We start from the raw sequence: 23,595 nt of genomic DNA, 5'->3' as shown, positions 1-23,595 counted from the left end.
AATTGATAAGCTTTTGTCTAGGAAAACCAAGAAAAAATGAGAAGACAAATTATTAATTGCTACAGAAATGAAAGGTATTGCCATTACTCATTGTGTGGAAATTAAATCTAAACTTGTATAAAAGAATGATCTTTAAAATTTTCAAAAAAATCTAAATAATCTGAATGAATAATGTTTGGTGAAGGCTTCTGTACATAAGGTAGAATGTATGCAAAGACTGAGCTCACAAAAGCTCTGGTTAAGTTTAGTGTCCAGCCTGTGATGGCTGCAATGGACAGTGAGACAAAGATGCTGGAGAGCTTGGCTTATTTAGCTAGACTTCGGCTTACTTAGTTAGACCTTTGAACAAATTTGAGGCACATATTTGACTCTCACCACTCTTAAGAACTTTGTTGCGATGATGAATGGGCATTCATAAGAATTGAGACTAAATTTCTAAAGGTTGAGTGTCTTACGTTTTTCCTTAACCACTTGTCCAGTTATTTAAATGCAAGATAACAAAAAATTGCATATTTATTCATGAATTTTATAAGACAGTACAACAGGAAATATAAAACTGGCAAGTACAAATGTATCTCATGCAAACAAGAATCAACTGGTTTGGGGTTGGGGATTTAGCTCAGTGGCATAAGTATTTGCCTGCCGAGCTCTAGGTTGTGAGTTCAATCCCTGGTACAAAAAAAAAAAAAAAAAAATCAATCGGTTCAAAAGACATCTGCCTGAGCAAGGCTCAGGAGCAACAGCACATAAATGTGCTGTCTGAGTGACATTCAGGCTCTACTTCTAAGTAGTTAAAGAGTAATGAGTTAAAACCAAAACCAAAACAAGTCATAATAGCAGTCAATAACTTCTATTTATTGTTTGTCTGTATGTCTCATGCTAGTGTTCTTTCAGCACATTCTAAGTGGAAAAAAAAATCACCAAGAAACACTTTTCAATGATTTTAAATTTAGATAAAAAGTGACCCACCTGAGAAAAAATTAACACTTTTATGCTGTTTCAAATACTGCATTCCTGTCCCAAGATCTCAGCTTTTGGGTTTTGTCACCTCCTAAAAGAGAGAAATCCTTATTAGGCTCTAAGAATCGCTGGCTCTTAGTTTTTGGAAAATAAACTCATACAAATCAAAAAGAACTAAGGGTGGGAAAATCAGGTGGAAATCAGGCAAGAAAATGTCCTATTGGTGGCCAGGCCCAATACAGAATTGAGAGAGAGAAGAGGTAGAGTGTGAGTGTTCTGATATTTGGGAGTCAGACACCACCCAAGTATCTACGTTCTGAACTGCTACTGCCAAATGGGTTGACTCACATCTTCGAAAATACTGCTGTCAAATACCACCATGTATTTATTTTTGCTCTTCATGGACAGTGTCTTCAATAGACACCTCCAAGAACCTGATAGCACCCTGGTTGGCCTATAAGATTCTGCATTATTTCAAGGGAAACAGAATAAATCTCATTGGAATGAAATAATGCACATAACCCCAAAGGATATCATCTCTGCTGGGAACTGAATTGAGCATCCCCAGTTCATATGTTGAAACTGGAAGCTCCCTAGTGTGGGTATTTAGGGTTAGAACTTTTAGGAGGACATTAAGGTTAAATGAATTCATTAGGTTGGGTTTCTAATCCTATGGGATTAATGGGCTTGTGAGAAGAGGACAATCTTTCTTTTTCTCTCATCTCTCTATTCGTTCTCCTCCTGTCCTTCCTGCACCCCCAGCATACACATCGAGGAAAGTTCTTGTGAGGTTACCAAAGATGCCTTTCCATAAACCAAACCCTGCTTGGTCTTGTACTTTGCAATCTCAGAAGAGTCAAAAAATTCATTTTTGTTTAAGCCATCCAGTCTGTGGTATCTGTTAAGGCAATGTGAGCTGAAACAACCTCCCATCTTTTCTCTAGCCTTGGAGGATCAGTATGGGAAATAGCTACAGAGTATTGCTTACATATAGAACACAGATTAAGAAATTCTCTTTGTGGAAGCTTGGCATTTATAGCTACTTAAAGGGCGATTTGGCTTGTCTTTTTGTGTTTTAATAGTAAAACAACATTTTTACATAATAATTCATCTCAGTTGTCAACTCCAATCTGGGTCATCAGTTGGAGATTTGCATTCCTTGTTTGTGATTTACACTGCCTGACACCTGCTGTAATGACTTCCACCACAAGGGCCATTGCTGTGTCTATGCAGTTCTAACCTGTTACCAGCAACCTTCTGATAACTGGGGTGTCCCATTCGATCAGGAAACTGCTGCTGTGCATAATTAATTACATCTTTTTCCCCAAACCCACTGACTTCTTCACATTACTTCTTTTAAACTAAGTGAAAGCAGTATTTTTCCCCATACTGTCCTTTTCAGCAAATACAGACACAGCTATGTGAACAATCAATCATTGAAACTTCAGGCTTTAAAAATTCCAAGTATTCATAGGCATGTCTGTTGACAATTTCAAATGCATTCTTTTAAAGATGTCATTAATATCTTGGCTCCCTAACTAGCTTCTGTACTTCAGGTCACTCTTTGAAGCCAGATTTCCTACCATCTGCATATTAGCAGCAGCTATCTTTGATTGTCTTCTAGGACTGTAGCAGATGTTTTAGCTAATAAATAGCACCTGTAATTTTAGTGTCACCATTATAGTTCAGTGACAGTACCTAACAGCTAGTTATCCTGTCGACTAGATTGAATTGATAACTTATGCAGTAATAGAATATATAAGACTGGGATTTCAAGGGCAAAGTTTGCTCTGATTACTTAGGTTGTATCTTTAGGCATTATTATGCCAAATAATTTATCCAAGTGAATGGTCTTTAATTTTCAAGTCACTCAGATTTTGAGTGACTGATAAATTAAGAGAATGAGGTTCATTATGGGCAGTGAGAAGAAAAAAGTACATCAGAAGCTCGGAAAAGGACAGAATCTTAAATACCAGCTAAGCCCATAATGCATTCCACTGAATTGTTAAGATGCCATTATTATGTTAAGTTTTCTTGAGAGTCCCTGGAAGGCTGTTAACTTTTGCCTGCATGTCAGAAGCATAGCCCCTGAAACATACTCTAACTGTGTACTGGAAAGTGGGAAACAGGGTAAGGCAGACATTCTTGTTGGATCTTATGCTGGAGAGTTTAGTTACTGAGATAAATATCCTCATTACCGAAACACTTGTCTCTAGTGCAACACAGCTCTATGTATTTTCTGACTTTTGTGCTGCTCCTGATCTCTGGGAGGTTCCCCTTCCACTCTTTCACTTAAGTAGAATAAAAAAAAAAAAAAAAAAAACACTTAGCACAGTGCCAGGGGGGATTGTACTTGGAAGATTTGACTTCATTCTGGGTTCAAACACTTTAAACTTTAGTGACCCAAATGTTCTTATCTAAAAAAAATTTGGCTGTGAGACGATTGTTTTTCATGTATCATCAAATTCAAGGATTTTTAAGTCCTTGCATTTACTAACCTCTGAGACTGTAATACCAGTTATTACAAGGCTGAGGCAGAAAGATCACAAAGTTGTTTATAAGGAAAAAAGGGAATTTGTGACATGCTACTAAGAAATCCTGGGGTAACAACTAGATTCTTGTTACAGTACTGTACGTTCTATCTGCATCATAACTGTTTTCTCTTGCTTTCTGACTTTGCTCTTTCCTGGCACAGAAAGGTACAAGAAAACAGCTGCCAGTGCTTCCCCTTTTATGTGTGAAGGCAACGCCCTTGGACTTGGAACTCAGGGTGGGCGTGGGGTTCTGATTATCTTCTCATGCCCTGGATGCCTTATTCTAGAGTAGGACAGCGGTTCTTTGATTGATACACACCAACAAAGTCAACATCAGTCTGCTGTGGTTTGTTCCTAGACTGCTTGGTACTTTGATACTTTCACTGATATGCACCCCTTGCCTCCATTTCCTTGGTAATACGGGTAAACTTTAAATCACAAACACAGTCATTCTCTTCCCAACTTAAAATGACTAAAAGGCAATGAAGTTGATGTTTCCTGAGATATCTATCCATCAGAGTTATTTTCTGAATTATGAGATTGGTTATATAATCTTAAGCAGATAAAAATCACTTTGTACTTTTTTCACCTTTTTGGTAGTCACAAATGTATTCATTCCCTTCCCAGGTTTTTTAGTGATTCTTCAAGTGGCTCTGAAGCCCTCTCAACATTGAAATCTACTGTGTTCAACAGGTGGCATAGATGGAAACTGATTATAATTGTGATCTGAATGACAACTGTCCACTCCTACTCAGGTGCAATGCCTGAACTCTTAAGTGTGGAGATGATTATCTACCTTGGTGTCTCTTAAACTGAGATTTTACTGTAATTTTTATCCTTCTGTCTCTGGGGCCACACCTTAAATTCCCTAGATTCCACATCTTAGGGCCTCATATCATGAAACTCTGCATTCAGAGGGACATTACATGCTCTTAAAAAGTGCTTCATGCTTTTCTGCTGCCATACTTTTGATGTGGATCCATATTTTGAGCTCTCTAGTGTTTGCCACTCTGTCACTGTCAGAACCTTAGCTATTACCTAAGCAAATGCGAATGTGAAATAGAAACTTCCATAGCATATCAGTTAGGAAATCATTCACTTCAAGTAACTCTAGTGGCTTTATTAAGTAGCAGTGTATGTTTAATATAACAACTGTAAGCTGGGCTGTCAAAATTTCTATTTAGAGCATCCTAACACTAATATGGAATTATTAAAATGAAGTATGTAGACATATTTGACTTCATACTATATAACCAAAAAATTTATGGCATACAATCCCATCTGTAAGATCTTATTGGTGGGCTGTGGAGTTCTAAGCAAGCAGGTGGGCACCACCGGTTCCAGAGGCCTGGTGGCCTGGCGTAAGTGCCCCATGCATTTTCCCCGGAGCCCAGCTTGTTTGGGACCCTCGTGGCTTCCGGGTACACTGGAGCAGCTCGGCGGGTCTGGGGTTCATCTTCATACTTACCTCATGAGCTTAGAAATGCTTCCTTTTTCCCACCGTCCTCTTTATATGGTGCTTGTCTCACAGTGCTTCATTTCCTTCCGCCAGCTGTCTTACATACATTTTCAGCTGATGAAAAGGGAAAGAGTGAGTTTCACTGACAAAATGGGTCCTTTAGGCCTATGCTTTATTGAGTAAACAAACTGAGTAGACTCCTGTTGCTGTCTGTTAATGGTTGTATCACATGTCTTCCATAAAGGGAGATTGGAAAGGAACACGTTGTAGATGGGATTTGAGTTACTCATCTAACAGTATCTGCTATGTGGAAGATGCTATCACAATAGATTTGATTTTCTAGAACTTCCAAAGTGTGTTAGGGTATGCCTACAGTTTTATCCCGCTTTACAGATCCTTATGTCCATTATGGTAGTTACTAGTCACTTGTAACTATTTAAATAATAAAAAGTTCAGGGGGCTGGGGATTTAGCTCAGCGGCATAAGCACCTGCCTTGCAAGCAGGCGGTCATGAGTTCGATGCCCGGTACCGATAAAAAAAAGAAAAAAAAAGTGTAAAAAAAATAATAAAACATTCAGGTACTCTGCCTCATTAATCACATTCAGGTATTTAGTAGCCTCGTGGCTAGTGGTTTCTATATTAACAATGCAGATATTCCACTTTTCCACTACTGCAGCGAGTTGTATTGAGCAGTGCTGTGCTAAATGAAAATAGGGTAAGGGTTAGTTCTTGATTCTCAGAGCCGCTACCATAAATGCAGATACTAGGCATTTGGTCTTCTAAAGTTTAGGTCAATATTCTTTTAAGTAGATAACACAACTCTTAATCTATTTCTGTTCTCTTGGTATTATTTCAAGAAATTCTATCTTGATTTTGTTGCTCTTCTATGCTCTAGTTATATCTTTGGTTAAAAATACTGATGTGTGGGTAATTGGTGTTTTCACCCTCAGCTGGTTAACATTAGAGTTCAGCAAGGACCTCCATGATATGCCAGTTGAGAGTAGGTAAAATTGTGATGATTAAGGAGCACTTTGTTTTAGCTTTTACCCTGCATTTTAGTTTTTCTGATGGCTAAAAGTCATTGCCTCTTACAGAATCCACATGGTGCTGGGTGTGGATGCTACCCGCTTGTAATCTCAGCTTTTCAGGAGGCTGAGGAAAGAGAATCTTAAATTTGAGGCCAGTCTGGGCAACTTAGACTTTACTTCAAAGTAAAATAATAAAAAGGTTGGGAATATAGGTAAGTGCTCCCTAAGTCCAGTTGCTAGTACCACAAAACACACACATAAGCACGCCAAAGTGGGGAGGAACACATAGTAAAATCACAATTTAATGAGTGAAGGAGAACAGCTAGGAGTACAAAATGTTGCTTATCCTCTAATAAGTGTTTTTAGATCTTCAGCCTGGAGTAGAGCTAGGGCAGGAAAGGAACACACAGAAACAAAAATACTGTTAAGAACAATAAAGAGGATAGATATTCTTGTGATCATTTACGTTAGTTAGATTCTACATGTGATCAAGATATAAATGGAAACACTTGGTTTAAAAATGTATGCAAATAGACTTAGCTGTTGAAGAGGGGCAGAAGAAATTAGAAATATATGCAATATTATAAGTAAGAGATTTATGCATTAAATTTTCTTTTATTTGGTTATTTAGCTGGGATATTTCATAAATGTTAAAAAGAAATATTAAGTTATTGTGTCATTTTTCTAAACATATGAGTGCATCATCTGGTTTGTTTGTGCTATTCTTGATTTTCTAAAGTAAATTGAGCTGGTTTAAAGTGCTGCCTCAATTAGAGTGTTATTAATCACTTTTTGGCAGTAGTCACAGGTAAAAGTAATCTCAGGAGTAAACATCACACCATCTTACCAGCCCTTCATTTGTAACTCCTTTTATGTAATGAAATAACCTTAATGTTTAAAATTAATATTTAGCGGCAACCCAATCTAACACATTAGTTAAAGCATGGCCAGTACTCTTTTAAGTATTGGTCTCATTTTTCATATTAAAGCAATTGACTATTACCTGTAACTCATTGCCCTAGTCTTTCAGTTTTTGCGCATGTCTCTGTTCATGTTTTTTCAAGCCCTCAGTGGGAAAGTAAGTGACCAGTGTAAGCACTGAGAAATTGCAAGGCTTTAGTTTTTCCTAGACATGTATTTTTTTTTTGTTTTGTTTTTACATACCTAAAAGTCATAAATGGAAAACTTCATTGTATTAAAAATACTACAGAGGAATTGAATAGAGAATCAAAGTTCAGGCGTTAGCTATGAAGATGTGTGTTGATAATAAAAGAATGACAGGTAATTAGCCTTGTGCTCTTGAGTAGGTCATTTATTCATAGGCTTATTTTCCTCATTTGGAAATGTGGAGCATAGGCAAGTTTTTCTGTGGCAAGTGTTTGGCCATTCTGTATGGGAAATATCCCTGTCTCAGTGTTTAGATATGGCTAAATGTGTCACTCGCAGCACACACAAGAGAACTACACTAGAAATTGCTGAAAACAACCTCAAAAGAAAAGGCCAGTACAACTCACTGTCTCTTTAAATGTGGAAATTTCAAGTTTCCAAGGAAATTGTCTTGAATTCTCACCCTTGTCAGGATGTACCGAGTAAATCAATGTATTATTAGTCAACTTGCTCTCATGAATCTAGTTTCCTGTCTCTACCTATGTGGTGAGTGGCATATTTAGCAGCAGCCTACATGGTTACCCAGAAGTGCCTCAGAGAAGCATATGTGGTGCACTGAATTCCAAAGTTGTTCTGCTTAATCAAGCAGAAAGCAATTCTTCTTCTACTTTGAGGTTAGCTTTAAATTAGCACCTGCTATAGGCCATGTGGCTTGTGGCAGATGTGCTGTCATGTGTCCAGTCAAAATTGTGAAAAAGTAAAACACATAAAACAGTAATTATGAAAATATTCATCATTGGAATCAAAGTAAAAATCTAGAATAAGAACTTCTTTTTAGGGGCTGGAGATTTTGCTCAGTGGCATAAGCGCCTACTTGGCAAGTGCAAGGTTGTGAGTTCAAACCAAAAAAAAAAAAAAAAAAAAAAAAGAAGAAATTCTTTTTACAGTTAGCTGATGCCTGCTAAATCCAAAGCAAATCTCATCAATTTACCCTATGAATTACTTGATTTAACTTCTGTTGAAGAGGTATGTTAAATACCTGCAGATAATACCAGAAAGGTAGTGTAGCACGTTAATGGAAAATACCACCTTGGCAGAGTCTAATAGTGTTTTGTAAGTGGAATGGCAAGGCCAGCATATTGAGACTTTGAAGTCTTGCTTAATGGGTGTGAGGGTCTTAGTTAAAATTGGATTCAAGTTACGACACAATGGTTTACAATTGGTGAGCCTGGAGAGCCATGGGTTTGGAAACAAGATGTTGAAAGATCCCGAGGGTAAAAGCTGAGCTTTAGTTTGCTGTAACAAAATACCATAAACTTGTTGAATGACTTCTAGACATCAGGAATTGATGTTTCATAGTTCTAGAAGTTGGGAATTCTAAGGTCAGAGTGCAGCAAACTGAGTGTCTGTCTCATAAGGTTTCACTTCTGGATTCACACAGCGCTTTCTCACTATGTCTTCACGTGGTTTAAAGGGCTGGCTAATTCACTGTAGTCTCCAAAATGGACAACTTACCCTGAATTTTGAGTGTTCTGTTTTCTTGGCCTGATTCCCAAAGGTCACTCTTCCCTAATACTATCACTTTGGAGATTAGAATTTCAATATAGAATTTTTTTTTCAACATAAGAATTTGAAAAGGGACATGAACATTCAGTCCATTGCATTTTCTATTGGAAGAATTTCTAGACAGAATGATAAAGTTATTTGCAACTGGGTGAGGGTCTCAGAGTAGTAAAGTTATATTGATGTATATAATGGAACAATAGACTCATGTTCACAGAGAAAGTGAAGTATATAGGACTGATGCCTTGCTGTTCTCCAGATACTTACACTTAAACTTATACATTTTAAAATTTAGGTTAAGAGAATTGCGGACATGGTTATGGATGAGAACATTTGTACTAGACCTCAATTATTGGCTCTAAGTTGATAGAGTTTGAGTTAGCATCTGTTTGTCTCCTTCCTTTCACTCCTTTATTCTTCCTATCCCCTACACGCTTTAAATAGCAGCAGAGAGGGAAGAGATGTAGCACGCATGCAGAAATGAGGTACCATTTATGTAGGGAGATGAATTAGACTCATTTGACGATTTACAGATATGATTTAGGTTTTGAAAATTCAATATTAAAATGTTTCAGGACAAATTTTAAAAATCAACAAACTAAGGCAACTGTATCCTTTTCCTGTTCAGATAATTAATCCTTTAGATAAGACACATACGTTTTTAAGTTAATTTTTCAAGTAATGACTGTAAAATTCCCTCACACCTCTTAATTAGCCCTATGATACATTTATCCTTAACTAAGCTGAAGAGTAGCGCCCCTTTTTTACCTCGGAAAGGAAAATGCTATAGCTCCCCCTTGTGTCGTGTCAAGTAAAAAACACCCTTAATTAATGTATAGCAGTGTTATCTGATGCATCAATATCCTAAAAGTACTTCCCCCAGGCTTTTCTGGGCCAAGCACACGGCTATAAAGTTAAGTAACAGGGGATCCTTATAGGATCATCCCAAAACTTTCTAGTCAGATCTCTAACATGTTCTGCTTGTTGAAAAATGAACTCACCCACAAAATAGTAATTGGAATAAGACCTTGCCCTTTCCAAAGTGATACCAGTGGTGATAGATGGATGTTCCCAGAAAGACTTAGACCCAACAATGATTGATGTAATATTCCATGGCAAGAAGTAAGTCTGATTATCATAGGTTATCTGCTTGTGATTTACTTGCCTTCCTTGGAATTTCCAGCATACTAATTTCAAGGGATAAAATGAGGATAGTTAGATGGATGGCTGGGCACACATTTTCCCTGGAATTCCCTTTGAAAGATCTAGCACCTGGTGTTTTGGACATAAATGCAAAATTAAAATTCATTCGTACTTCACCATCTGTTTGTGCGACTTGAAGGTCATTCTTTTATGGAGCAGTAGTCCTGGTTTATAAGTCTGGCTTTGGAGTCTTGAGCAAGGAGTAAGCTCTCCTCTTACTTTGTGGTATGGCAGAGCTCTTTGATCAGGTGTCCAGACTGAAGGGAACAGTGTTGCCAAAAAAAGTTATCAGGAACCAGGGACAAGAGAGTATAAGGCAGCAGGATCAGACCCTGAAGTTCCGCTGTAAAGCGTTGTACTGGAGTGTCAGATCTACTTGTTAAGCTTTGTATAGCTCCAGTATTTTGTTTCTTATTAATAGTGAATCCCCATATTACAGTAATGCCTAATGTTTTTCTAATCCAATACTTTCTCAGAATCGTCATCTTCCTTCAAATGCCCCCCTCAGCCTGATTATTTTCCTAATTGACTTGACCAGTATCAATCCCTTTCTGATGAATATATAAGCACTTATTATCTGAGTTAGTTTATGGACACCTAACTAACTGTTCAGCACACCTGATAGGTTCCTGGGATTCATTTAAGTGCTCCAAATCTCTGAAGGGATTTGAACAAAGGCTATCTCTTGTTCCATTCCCAATTCTTGTATTCTTCTTATGCTGCATGTTGCTTTATTGTCCAACTTGGTCTTAGGCCTGCCTTCTTACCTTGTGAGTACAGTGTCTCTTCACTCTTTTTGTAGAGAATAATAATCCACAGCAGTGACAGGCACTGCTCTTCTGTGCAAAGAGATAGTTGATACCATGTACTGAACAGTGTGGAAGCATTTCTTGACTGCTAAGGAAGTGGCAATTTGTTTTCTTGACAAATTAAATATATAACGAGCTTCTTCAACTGATAACTCCAAACTGAAACTATGTGATGGTTTCTGTTTTGCTGTGATTTTCCCCCACCTCAGAACAGAATTGTTTTCTCTCTTGCTGCGGTTTCTTTTTACTATTGACCTAATATTGGTCCACATGGTCTGTAAAATGGAGATGTCTCATATGGACAAGAAAAGAGGAGGAAAAGAAATGAAAGGGAAATCCTGAGAAAGCCAAGTTAACTCTCAGCCTAGATTCCTAAGACAAAAAAGAAAGGTTTTTATTAAATTAATTTGTGTAAAGAAAATAGAAAAACACATTTTTATTTATCATTGTGTGTATTTGCGGTTCTTTATTCTGCACAAGTTTGCAGTCCAAGTAGGCTTTAAAAACTAGTTCTCTATGGTGAATATCACTGAATTTGGAACTATCTTTTCTGGAGACCAATATCCAGTACTATTTTCTGATAAGCTAAGTTCTCCATCTTTTGGAATTCCTTATTTCAGTATATCCAAAAACCTCTCTCTTGGAAGGTCACCTATTTCTGGTAGATGCTGACTTTGGGATGAGTTTATGTTTTGTTTTGTTTCGCTTTTACCTTTTGCATTTTTGAGAGAGGGCCTCACTGTATAGTTCAGGCTGGCCTTCAACTCACTTTGTAACCCATGTTGGTCTTGAACTCACAGTGATCCTACCTGAGCCTCCTGAGTGCTGGAATTTCAGGCCTGTACCACCATTTCCAGTTTTTTTTTTTCCTTTTCTTTTTGGAATGGGTCTATCCGTAAGGTTGTGGTTGATTTATAAGGTTATAGTGCAGTTATCTCTTACTTAGTATGTAAGAATCTCATACAATTTTACTACTGCCTCCTTTTGTCCCATCATAGGGGCTCACTCAGTATTGTAAGCTTCTTCGTTTCATTCATGTACCGATTTTCTTGCTCCTCCAACTTCAGAGTAAACATCTCTTTTTTCCATGGCTCTTATACTCTTCATGAGTTTGGCTTACACATTTGGCCATTTCAATAGGTATCCATCTGGGATATACGTTGTAGTCTTCACATCTTTCTGGAAGCTGTCCCTCCCCCACAACAAACGTGTAACATAAACATGTGAGTTGGAGAAAGGGCACAGTGCTGCCTATTAATGAGCTTCCTTCTAACGATCTTCAGTGAGTATATTTTTCACGTTTTTGGTAGTTCTTGTATAATGTGATTCTTGTTACTTTTTTTGGACCTTTGCCAATATGACATACAAGTTGGAAGTCTCATTTTATAGGTATTTTAAAATTATAAAAGATGTTGATAGTTAAAAAAGATTCACAGGTTTACAATCATATTTGTAGGACAAAACCTGCATGGATGAATTTGCTTCATTGAAGTACATACACATTTTAAATGTGATAATACATTCTGGTCTTCACCTGTTTCAGCTTCTTATTTAACCTGCCTACCATGTCATAGTTAGCTTGATGTCCCTGTAACAGTGCCACCCCATTAATATCCCTTCCTGACTTTCCAGCCCTTTTATTAGAATTTTGGATTCTGTTTGCAGAAAAAAATTAAACTTGTTGTTTATAAGTCTTAAAAGGATTCCTGGCTGTCCAGCTTCATTATTTCTCTAGGCCAAGGAAGATTTCACTCTGCACACTGAAAACAAACCCATACTTCTTGACATCTATTAACTTTTTGGCTGGGTTATATGGAATAGCAGTGCAAGGGAGCAGGGGTGAAGTGACAGGCTTATAAAAAGTGAATGCTTTCTGAATTCTGAGGCAGGAGAAATCAGAGCTGGCACTTGTCTGAATGAAGTGAGGCCTGGACCGGTTCTTAAAGGTTAGAAATACAACAAATGTGGGGAAACCCTTAAGGAATTCCAGGCAGATAGGAAACCAAGATGGGAGAAAACATGTGGATTCTCAGTAATACTAACCAAATTTTACTTTTCTTAATTAATACATTTCCCTGCATACTAAATTGTTATCTATGTTTACCTTATAACCTGTCCAACATCGGGAATATTTTACTGATTCTTGTTTGGGTCTGGTGATACATAATATCAATAGTTTACTAGATAGCAATAAATATTTTAGTTAGTAAGTGAGTATACAAATGAATACAATAGTTAGCAAAAAGTGCTACAAATATTAAGAGTTGCATGAGGAGAAAAAGAATTTTGAGAAAGCTGTGTTTATCACCATTTCAGTTTAATAAGTACACATTTTCTCATGGTGGAATACCTGCTAAATGAAATCATATTTAACTTTGGGAAAATTATCCATTCATTCTGTTCTCTTAATTGGCTCTGTCTCATTATTAGCACTAGCATAATAATTTTAAAAAGAATTTTTAAAAATGCCATGCCAAGTCTGTCTTTCAGAAAGGGTTCAAAGCTTGAATAGATCCTGGGAACAATTTGCTAGTCTAGAGAATTCTTCCCATTTTGGTTAGGGCCTCCTATGGAGAGATTTATGTGCAGTGTATGTCAGAAGGTAAAATAATGGCATTTCTCCACTATACAATGACTCGGACGTTTGCTGAGTGCAGAAATGCACCTTTAAACCAGAGAAAGAAAAAGAGTCTGCCCTGATCCAATCATTTTGAAAAGCCATGCACATTGAAGCTGGGACCAAACATAATGACAGGATTTAATTGCTAATGCTGTAGAGGCAGTGTGCCTCTTGATGTGTTGACCTTTAACCCAAACTTGGGAGACTGAAAAAGGGGAGAGGGTGGTTTCCTCTCCCCTTCTGCCTGCCCCCACCTCCTCATCCACTGCATCTGATCATGCCTGTTTCTTACCCGGTGCAAGTACCCCTAACATTCATCTCCCCACCCCACCCTGTTCCTATTATTTACTTCCAGCTTGGGAGCCAGGATAAGCATGAATAGAAAAATAGAATGGAAGATGGGAGGAGAATAGAAGAAGGAAGTCTGCAGGAAGTTGACAGCTGCTTAGAAGCAGGGGGCAGAATTACAGCTACTGAAATGAGAACTGGGTTCCTGGTCCCCTGATGCTTCTACCCCACCCCCTAAGTATTTCATGAAGCTTTTTCATGTCTTTCTATCTTCTGTCCCCATTTCATCCTTTTTAGCTCCATCTTTGTAATTATGCCCTTTCTTATACCTTTAGTTCCCAATTTCTTCGTACCTGGATACTTATGAATGATAAAATATTTAGCAAGTTAAACTCAAGGTTTGCCTGTTACACATATGCACCATGGCAAGTGGGCAGCTGAATGCAGCTGGGGAAAAACAAAATGTGTTGATTGGTCTCACCATGAACATGAGCCTAACTCAACCCTTGGTGCTTAATGCTACTCAGCACCATTACTAGTCAGTTCAATCTCCGGTTCCTTGATAAAACATTCTCATCTTTCTTTTAGAATGTCTTCACTGTTCTTTAGCTACCCTGGCTTGATTCCTGTTTCTGTCCTGTCGAGCACATGTCTACCTGTGGGATCTATCTTTTGTTTATTCCTGCCTGGAGCACCCTGCATCTATTAGCTTCCTTACATCATTCAAAGTCATGCATCATATCATTTCTAAGACCTCCCAATCATCCTGGCACACTGCTCCAAATATTTTAATTCTTTCTTAGCAGCTTTCTAAATGTCATATACTCTACACTCTATTTTAGATTGCTGTGTTTTCTGTCCCATTGCTAGAATGAAACTTATGATGGCCTGAATTTGTGTTTCTTTTTATTCTGTACCTATAGCTTGATATACAGTGCTTTCAAGTAATAAGTACGTATTTGATGAATGAATGGCTATTGGCTTTTGAGAAGGCACTTTTCCATTTACCAGACCTCACGTATTTTCCTATCCATCCTTACATCTTTTTTTGTATGTGAGAACAGCTAAAATATGGTACACATCATTCAATTGTTGTAGAAAACTGTTGGATGGAGGAGGCCTTTTATTTGGACTGTGTTGGGAAAGCCAGGGTTCTTAGTGTATGTATATCATACCTAGAATCACAGTCTCATAGGATGGAGCCCTAAATGGCAGCTTTGATGATCACTTTTCAGTTCACTCAATGGGGACCCACAGTGAAGTTAACCTGTTCAAAGTTTAGTAACATGTATATGTACTGTTCAATGTAATTGTGAGTTGGAGATGCTTTGTTTTTCAAGACTGTTGGCCAGAATTATTGGAGAAGGACTGAAGTTACTATAAACCTTTGTGGTAATTGCTTGGCCCTCTCTTCCATGCACTGAATACATGGATGGGCTAGTACTCCACTTTGTGGAGATCGTCATTTTTTCCAGTGAGGCTTGCTTTGGTAACTAAACCAGATTGCTTTTTAATGCCCATTTAATTTATAAAATACTGAGTTCAGCATGATATTTTCATATATGCATATAATATATTTTGATGGTATCCATCCCTCTTACCGTGCCTTATACTCCTTTATTCTCTTATTCCTCCCTAATAGTAATCTCTCTTCCACTTTCATATCATCTCCTTTATATTCCAGATATTTGGGAAAAGATATGATACTTGTCTTTCTCAGTCTGGCTTATTTCATTTAATGTGATGGTCTTCAGTTCCATGCATTTTGCTTCCAAACTGATTACATACTATTTCTTTATTTTTTTTTACTCTACATGACTAATGTGATAATGAAACTTTTTCACCACTTTGCCACACCACGTTCTATACAGTGATCTTTACCTACTCCACGAGATATATACATGTGTACTGTACTTACATGTTAATGGAAAAGTGACATAGAAGTATTACTTTTGCATTGTCATTGAGCCTTAAAGGATTTTCTGGACTTTTTTCACCTGCTTTTAGACTGTAGCGCATTGTAAAGTATACAAAACAAATGGTTATGTGTCTTCTTACAGAATCATCTATCTAACCAAAATACTTGAAAGAAAATAATTTTTCATCTAGGTTTCTTCCTTTAGTACTCTTTTGTAGTGAACTCTTTGGAATTGAGAAATGGATGTTCAAATTTCAAAGGCATATAGTCATTTGTTTTCAAGTTTTTCTTGCACTTGAAATAATGAAAGCATAAATAATGGAAGATATAAATACATGGTACAGAAGCTAAAGATTATAAAGCCACACAGTTCCTTGTTAAAATGACCTTAATTTGAAATTAATAACCTGGGATTTTTTAAATTTACCAACATTATTTGCATAGGCACATTTCTTTTTTAAAGAATGAGGCTAACCCAGGCATTTTGGGGAGTTGAGGCAATGCCCGAGAAATCTCATTACAGGTTTTTCTTTTTTACCAAATTAAAATGGCACTGAAAGGATATTTTCCTTGATTCTTTATCTGCACTGGAAGGAAGTCCTTCTTTTCTTGTGATACTTACACAACGATGGGTTTAGAGTCTAAATCATTTAGGTACAATGAATATTCTGTTCCTAAGAGAGCTGGTTGAGTAGATGCTCAACAAATCATGTTATGTAATATATAGCAGGTGCTCAGGAGCAGATTATCTCAATGATATCACCAAGTAGACCAATGTAGAGTGAATTAGTAAATTAACAGTAATGTAGGCATTTCTCCTTGGAGTTTTAGCCCTAATGTCCAGCTTCTTGATACTGTAGGATGTGCCTCCAGATCCGATGGAAGTAGTTTTGAGAGAGTGTCTGGTTATGTTTTGAGATCAGCAGCTAGTCCATTATATTGCACTTGCAGTGATCAAATTATTTCATGAAGTTTGTAGGAAAAATAAGATAAAAAGCATGTTGACTTTCATAACCTTTGAGTGTAATTATCACTTGTATGTTTTAAGTCTCATTTGGGGATATAAAGGGAGCCGGAGTGTTGCTATAGTAAAGTGGATTTGTACCCCCATAACGTAGTCACACTGTTGCTTTTCAGTAGAGTCTCAGAGAACTAATACATAGCAGTTTAAAATCTACAAATGACTAGTTAAGGGATACTTTGAAAGCCTTGAGCGACTAGGCAAAATGGAAAAGGAGATTTTAAGTTTAAGATATGCTAGGGAATTGTGCAGTAGTTACATTGCTCAGGTGCACATCAGCAAAATGTTTCATAATCTTCATTTTGCATGCTTATTGGGCTCAAAGAAGTCTGCTTTATTCCAGAGTGAAATCTGAGTCAGACTCTGAGGAAGAAGTAATAGAATATAGTCATTATTCTCTAAATATATGTGTCTTAACTGTGTGTTTGAAGGCAGAGAAAATGCAAGAAGTGTTTTAGTATTTCAGTATCACTGACAATAAAAGACAGTTATGTTTGATAAATGTAGATGGGCCGGGATTTCAAAATTTCTGACTGTAGATTCTCTCAAGGAGTTAAAACCATTAAAAAGAAAAATTAATACTTTTCTTTTGCAGAGAAGAAATGGCTTGAATTTTTATTTAGCATGTACAGTACAATGGTGAACTATAATCCAGAACACTTGAATTTGCTGCTGTTCTTAAATGTTTTTATGGTCCCATTTCCACTGTGATAAATATACAGTCTCTCACTTGGATACATATGCACTTTTCTATATTGTTGGGTGCAGTCCTGACTTCACTGAACATAGGTTGATAGATTTTATATATTATAAAACAAAATATTTTATATTTTATAAAACAAAAATTCATTAATTTGTACTCTTAGCAGTGTTGAGTTTTTGATCATTTGAACATGGGTCAAGCACTAGTTTTTCTTTTGTATTACCCATAAACGCTGATCAAGTTAATAGCATAGAGAAGATTCAGAAAGAATATTTAAGCAGGAGGGAATGCAATCATTTACTTTATGATACAAGCATTTGTGGTGCTGACTGTTTGATTAACTGAAATTGGCCTGAATTATTCAGACATTTCTAATTTTTAGTGGTTAAGTATAACTGATCCTCCCCACCAAGCTTTTATGTAAATTTTCTTTTGGTACTGAAGATTGAACCTAGGACCTCATACATGCTAAGCACATGATCCACCACTAAGTTGGACCCTAAACCTCACTGCTGGTTTTGAGTTCAGGGAGCTGACAAGAGCCAATTGCAAAAAACTGTTTAGCCTGTTTTCTGGTTGGCAAGAAGTTGCTTTCTTAAACTTTTGCCAATGAATGATAAAATGCATAGAGAAACTTTGGTGCCAAGTGAAATAAAGTTAACATAACTGCATTTGGAAGGAAGTAGATAGATTTACTTTGAATAGCCCAGGCATGAAGTCCTTCGACATAGGAGGAATGTTCATCTGTTATTACATTAGGTCCATAGAGTGCTTCTACTTTCATATCCACTTACTGTGCATCCCTCTGAGGTCAATCTGTGGCACATAGGTCACATTGCATAGATATGCACTTGAGACACTGTTAAGTATACTTTTCAGCTGTGTATTGAAAGCCTTCATAGTGTTTAATGATTTAAATCGAAGTGGAGAAGTCAGTGAGAATGGAATTTAATATTGTGATAGAAAGGAGATTTAATGTATAGGAATAAGAGTTTTTATCCAGGCATTTTGCTATGAGTTTTAATGTATAGGAATAGAGTTTGAGTTTTATCTGAGCATTTTGCTGTTTGAAGAATTTTTTTTTTGATTCTTTTCATAATTGTCTTGCCTCAGGTATCTAACATTCTGCGTTTATACAATCGTTGATGAATCTAAAAGGCATTAGTTTAGTCTATAAGGGGCTAGATGTCCAGAATTTGAAGAGATTTTTAGTTTAAAACCAATACTATCTATAGGATTGTTCTGTATAGAGAACTAAATCATTTATTTGTGTTGTCTTAGGTGAATTTTGGAAACAGACTGAAGCCGCAAGATTGTCAGAATCCCCAGGATACGTGCATCTGTAAAGAAAACATGAGTAGCATAATGGTACCTGGTTATGCCCAAATATGGAGCAAGAGGTCAGGAATGTCGAAGACACAAAATGTATTCTTAGAAGCAGTGAAAGGAAGGAAGAATTTTAAACTGCTGATCTACTTCAAGACTGGAAAAGTTAAAACTTTTCATCTAAATAATAATATTAGAAGTGCATCCTTTACATCCTATGGAGAAGACTTCACTCATCTACATTTGGTTTTCCGAAATAATGGCTTCTTGATTGTTGAAAGATTAGCTTCCACAGATGCTGAACAATTGAAGGTGTTTCTGGCCAGTGTCCCTCAAGATAATTCTGAACCACGCATGAACCCTGATGAGGAAGATAATGAGAGTGTGTCTGCCAGCACAGCAACACAGATCAGTGAAAGTTCATTGCCCAGCATTTATAATAAATCTGATGAGGAATGCTCAGGGACAAACCAAGAAAGTAGAAAATACATTCGGGATACATCTTTGCTTTCATCCAAATCAGTACTTCCTAGTAAAAAGTCAAAAACTCAGCGTGGAAAGAATACAATGCAATCCTCCGATTTAGAGGCAAATGAAAGTGAGAAATTCCTGATAAAATACAATGCAAATCCTTTGAAATATAAAAGCCCCAACTGGAAGAAACCATCAAAAGCAAAAGAGGTACAGAGCAATAAGAAGGCCTCACCTGTTTCAGTGGCCAATGTTTTGGATGATCGTTCCGTAGGTGATACTAACCTCCAAAATCTCAGTGAAAATGCACTTCGAGAGCTTCTGATGGCGCTAAATTATAGTGCAGACAGCTCAGAGCCCATGTTGCCCAGTAAAGTTTACTCACAGGCACGGTGGCAAGGTCTCCCCAATTTGGGAAACACCTGTTACATTAATGCAGTCTTACAGTCCCTGTGTTCAATTCCATTGTTTGTTAACGATGTGCTCAATCAACGTTTCCCATGGGCAAGAATTTGCCATGATATTTTTTGCCTGTGCATGGCACTCCTGCTTACTATGAAAGATGTTTTTAACATGAGCATCAAGGAGAAGTTACTTGTAACTATTAAAAAAACACTTTCACTAGTGGCAGAAATATTTTCTATGGATGCGCAGAATGATGCACATGAATTTTTAAGCTTCTGCTTAGATCAGATGAAAGATGGCTTTGAAATGTCAAGCATTTTTGGCAGATCTGAATACCAAAGTTTACCTCAGCAGGCATTTTCTGGTGATTCTGCTACCGGAATGACTGGTTGTCCTGTCGTAACTAATTTTGAGTGTGAGTTGCTGCGCTCTATATTTTGTAAAGCTTGTGGTCAGGCTGTTTATAAGACAGAACCAAATAATTATCTCTCCATCAACCTACCACAAGGAAAGAAAACACAGTCTTTGTCTATTCAGTCTACTCTTGATCACTTCTTTGCAACAGAAGAGCTTGAGTATAAGTGTGCGGAGTGTAAGCACAAGAGATCTGATATAGTATACAAGTTTAGCAAGCTACCTAGGATTCTTATTATTCACCTGAAACGCTATCGCTTTACTGAGGTTTTGTCACTAAGAAAGGATGACCAGGCAGTCACTATTCCCACATATTTAGATTTGTCTTCTCATTGCAATGAGAGCACCAAGCTACCTGTTCCTCTTAGCAGGACTGCACACATTAGAAATATGCGATTACTACTAGCTTTTCAAAAGCTGAGTTTTAGCATCCTTTGCTCATTGTCTTTACTGAAGTCAGAAGCGCCCAAGAATTCCAGACCAAAACGAGATAAATCAGGCAAGGGGTCTGATTCACAGAAACCCCAGAGGTTTCTTAAAGGGAAAACAGTACAGCAGCAAAAGGTGGGTAAGAGAGAGGCAGATTCGGCATGCTTAGAAAGTGCAGTAATGCCTAGAGAACAGCAATTAGCCGACTCATTGATGAACCTGGAAGACCCTTACCTTCCTCTGTTCTCCAGGTATTCGGGTACACCCTTTAGCAGCTCAGACACCTGTCTTACAGAAACACAAGTTCAAGCAATGCCTGAAAATCGAAAAGTAAAGAAGTCTGGAAAAACCAATACATTTGCAGAATCAGATTTTGTTAGTGTCAGTGAGACCACTGGAGACTTTTCCAAAGATAAGAAAACCAGAGTTACAGGAAAATCCCGGAAAGTTACTAAACAAAATAAGGGATATGATGAAAGGGGAATCCATAAAGATACCCCTCAACACACACTTCCTGAAGGCATTCCAAAGCCAGATGCCCAGAAGCACCAAGTAAACGTTAGAGGACAAACAGAATTAAATCTGCAGAAGGCTAAACCTGGAAACAAAGATAGTTCCCGTAAGAAGACAAAATCAAAAATCTCAGAACCAGAAGAAAAGGTTGATAACATAAATCCTCATACTTACAGGCTCATTGGTATTATCAGCCACCTTGGAAGTACCCTCAATTCAGGACACTATATCACTGATGCCTATGACTTTACGAAGCAGGCCTGGTCCACTTACAATGATCTGCTGGTATCAAGTATCTCAGAGTCCCAGGTGAAGAAGGATAGGGTTTCTTCAGGCTACATCTTCTTTTACATGCATAATGAGATCTTTGAGGAGCTGGTGCTAAGGCTAATGACCACCCAGGCTGAGGCTCAGGCTGAGGCTCAGGATCAATCCCAGGCTCAGGCTCAGGCTCAGGCTCAGGCTCAGGCTCAGGCTCAATCTCAGGCTCAGGCTCAGGCTCAGGCTCAGGCTCAGGCTCAGGCTCAGGCTCAATCTCAGGCTCAGGCTCAGGCTCAGGCTCCGGCTCCGGCTCGGGCTCGGGCTCGGGCTCGGGCTCGGGCTCGGGCTCGGTCTCGGTCTCGATCCCAGTCTAAATCTAAGGCTAAGTCTCGGTCCAAATCTGAGGCTCGCAGCAACAAGGCAAAGAAGGCCTCTTAGGAGGGCAGACACCTCTGCTCAGATCTCTTGGATTGCCTCACTCACTACCACTTCGTCCATGGAAAGAGAGCTCTGAACTGCATAGACCTAGAGATTAGTCTTAAGACTGAAGTTCAAGCAAACATTCTTAAGGGAAAAAAAAAATCACTATTCTAACCCTGATACACATTTCAGTCCCACAGCTCTGGCTGATGAACATTTTCTCTCCTCCAAGGCATATGTGCTTTTCATGTTCTAATGCAGTGCTTTGAGAAGTGTGTGTATCAGCAGCATCGCAAGAACAGGGGACCTAATTTGAAATGCAGCATTTTGAGTTCCATTGCAGACCTACTGATCCAGATACTGGAGGCAAAGAGCAGCAATCTGATAGAGATTCTAGCACTTAAGAAATTGTAAGCCCTACTATAGTTTGTAGAGCATGTTGGTGTTATTAGTTACACATCTGAGTTTCTTGGTTTATAAGACTTTGATTGCATTTTTAGCATTTATTTTGGGGTATGTTTTTCCTTTGTGAACTTACTGAAAAGTAACCCAGAAAAGTCATACTTCTGCTGATCATACCTAGTGCTTCGGTAGAAAAATAATAGTTACTAGGATCCTGACCAAAAAAAATTTAGATGAGGCTGATAACTTTTGAATCTTCTTGTTGTTTAAATGACACTGAATACCATACCATGTCAGGTCTTCAAGTTGTCTACTGAGCCTCTCCCTTATCTTCCTCAATGCTCAAGTGGGGAAAATATGTCCTCAGACTGGGATCTTAGAGAGAAGTTGATTTGCCCACTTTTCCGTATGTGTGCTAGCAAGCTGTTGACACCCTTGCTGATAGGAGGCCAGTTTTGGACTGCTCAGAGGAACACTTGCATTGCCACCAAGGAACTTTGTTTACTTGAAGAATCTTCTGCATTCAACGTTACAAGACTGTTTTAGATTTCTTTCACTCCTTTGTGTCTTATAGCATGGTAGTTTTGTTCTTTTAGTAAGTAAACAATACATGTTTAAAAGTAGACTTTTAGGATTTGAAAGATTTACTTGTTACTGTTTTGGTACAACATGACAAACTGTATGGAAACCTAAACTGTTTGTAAAGAAATCCATGTGGCTTTTCAGGGTGCTTATATTCTGTAAGTACTGTGTGTAATCCAGGGGTTTAATTTTGATACTAAACATGTACTATCTCTGTAATGCTTTTTCTTGCTTTAGAGGCAGTGAATCTGTAGTGCTTTGCATCTTTTTGGGGAATGAATGACTTGCACTGTGTCTTTCTTACATTACATGGAGGGATTGGTTTTTAATCCCACCTTTACCAACACAAGTTTCCCCCTGAATATGGGGGTATAGTATTAGTGTAGCTATATTAATCCAAGAATTTATTGATGATGTCCTTAATCCTAGGGATCTTTAAAAGGGTGAATTAGAATTCAGTGGTGTAGGAAAGTTAAGTAGTTCTCTCTAAAGTGAAAAAAAATGGATTCTAAAGCTTGATGATTCTATCATTTAGAATACAGTGTATATTAGAAGGAGGTCTGAATAGGACTTGAAGATTAGTGAGACATACAGGCAAAGAGCCTCCTAATTGACTTAGTCTCCTAGAAGCTTTTAAAACAACAGAGACATCCTCCATTTATGAAATATGTTTAACATCTGAGGGAGCTGAAGACTAAGGGGAGATTTGCATGTAGAGAAAAGAGTAACAATTTGGCTTCTGAATTCCAGGCTTTTGACCTCTTTAGGATAGTTAATTCTAAGCCCAGTTACATAGGTCTTATAATAAGAGTTTTAGTAAAAGTTGTTTGGAAATAAATCCAAAATAGAGTTGTCTGAAGTGAGGAGATTTTTTTTAGTATGAAGTTTACATCCTTATCCATGTAACAGTTTCAAGTGTAGGGCAGTTTGAAAAGTGAAGAAGATAATAGGGGTATCCATGACAGAAGATCTTGGGTGGAATCTATCATTTCCCTATAAAAGGAAAGTTCTGAGAAATATGAATGGATGTATACTGCCTATATGTTACTTTGTTACATTGTTACTTTAAATAAAAGGCAATTCATTAGTATCTCTGTGGTTGTATATTTGGGGCTTAAATTGATTATTTAAATTATGGATCAGATTTCCAGGTAGTCC

General features: G+C 37.7%; 1 protein-coding gene across 1 annotated transcript in view; it reads left to right on the top strand.

Moving 5' to 3' along the window:
* Positions 1-23,383, top strand: part of Usp26 (ubiquitin specific peptidase 26) — a 39,199-nt gene extending 15,816 nt beyond the window's left edge. Inside the window, exon 3 of the mRNA XM_063245645.1 lies at positions 18,496-23,383. Within this exon, the coding sequence (XP_063101715.1) occupies positions 18,568-21,471 (2,904 nt within the window). The 5' untranslated portion in view covers positions 18,496-18,567 and the 3' untranslated portion in view covers positions 21,472-23,383. The remainder of the gene's footprint in view (positions 1-18,495) is intronic.
* Positions 23,384-23,595: the final 212 nt, after the last annotated feature.

Source organism: Cavia porcellus, unplaced genomic scaffold, assembly GCF_034190915.1.
Source record: "Cavia porcellus strain 051 isolate PalLab524CR breed Dunkin Hartley unplaced genomic scaffold, mCavPor4.1 scaffold_3, whole genome shotgun sequence".
NCBI classification, from domain to species: Eukaryota; Metazoa; Chordata; class Mammalia; order Rodentia; family Caviidae; genus Cavia; species Cavia porcellus.
Note: the sequence above shows the minus strand (reverse complement) of the source record. Positions and strands in the feature narration are given on the sequence as shown.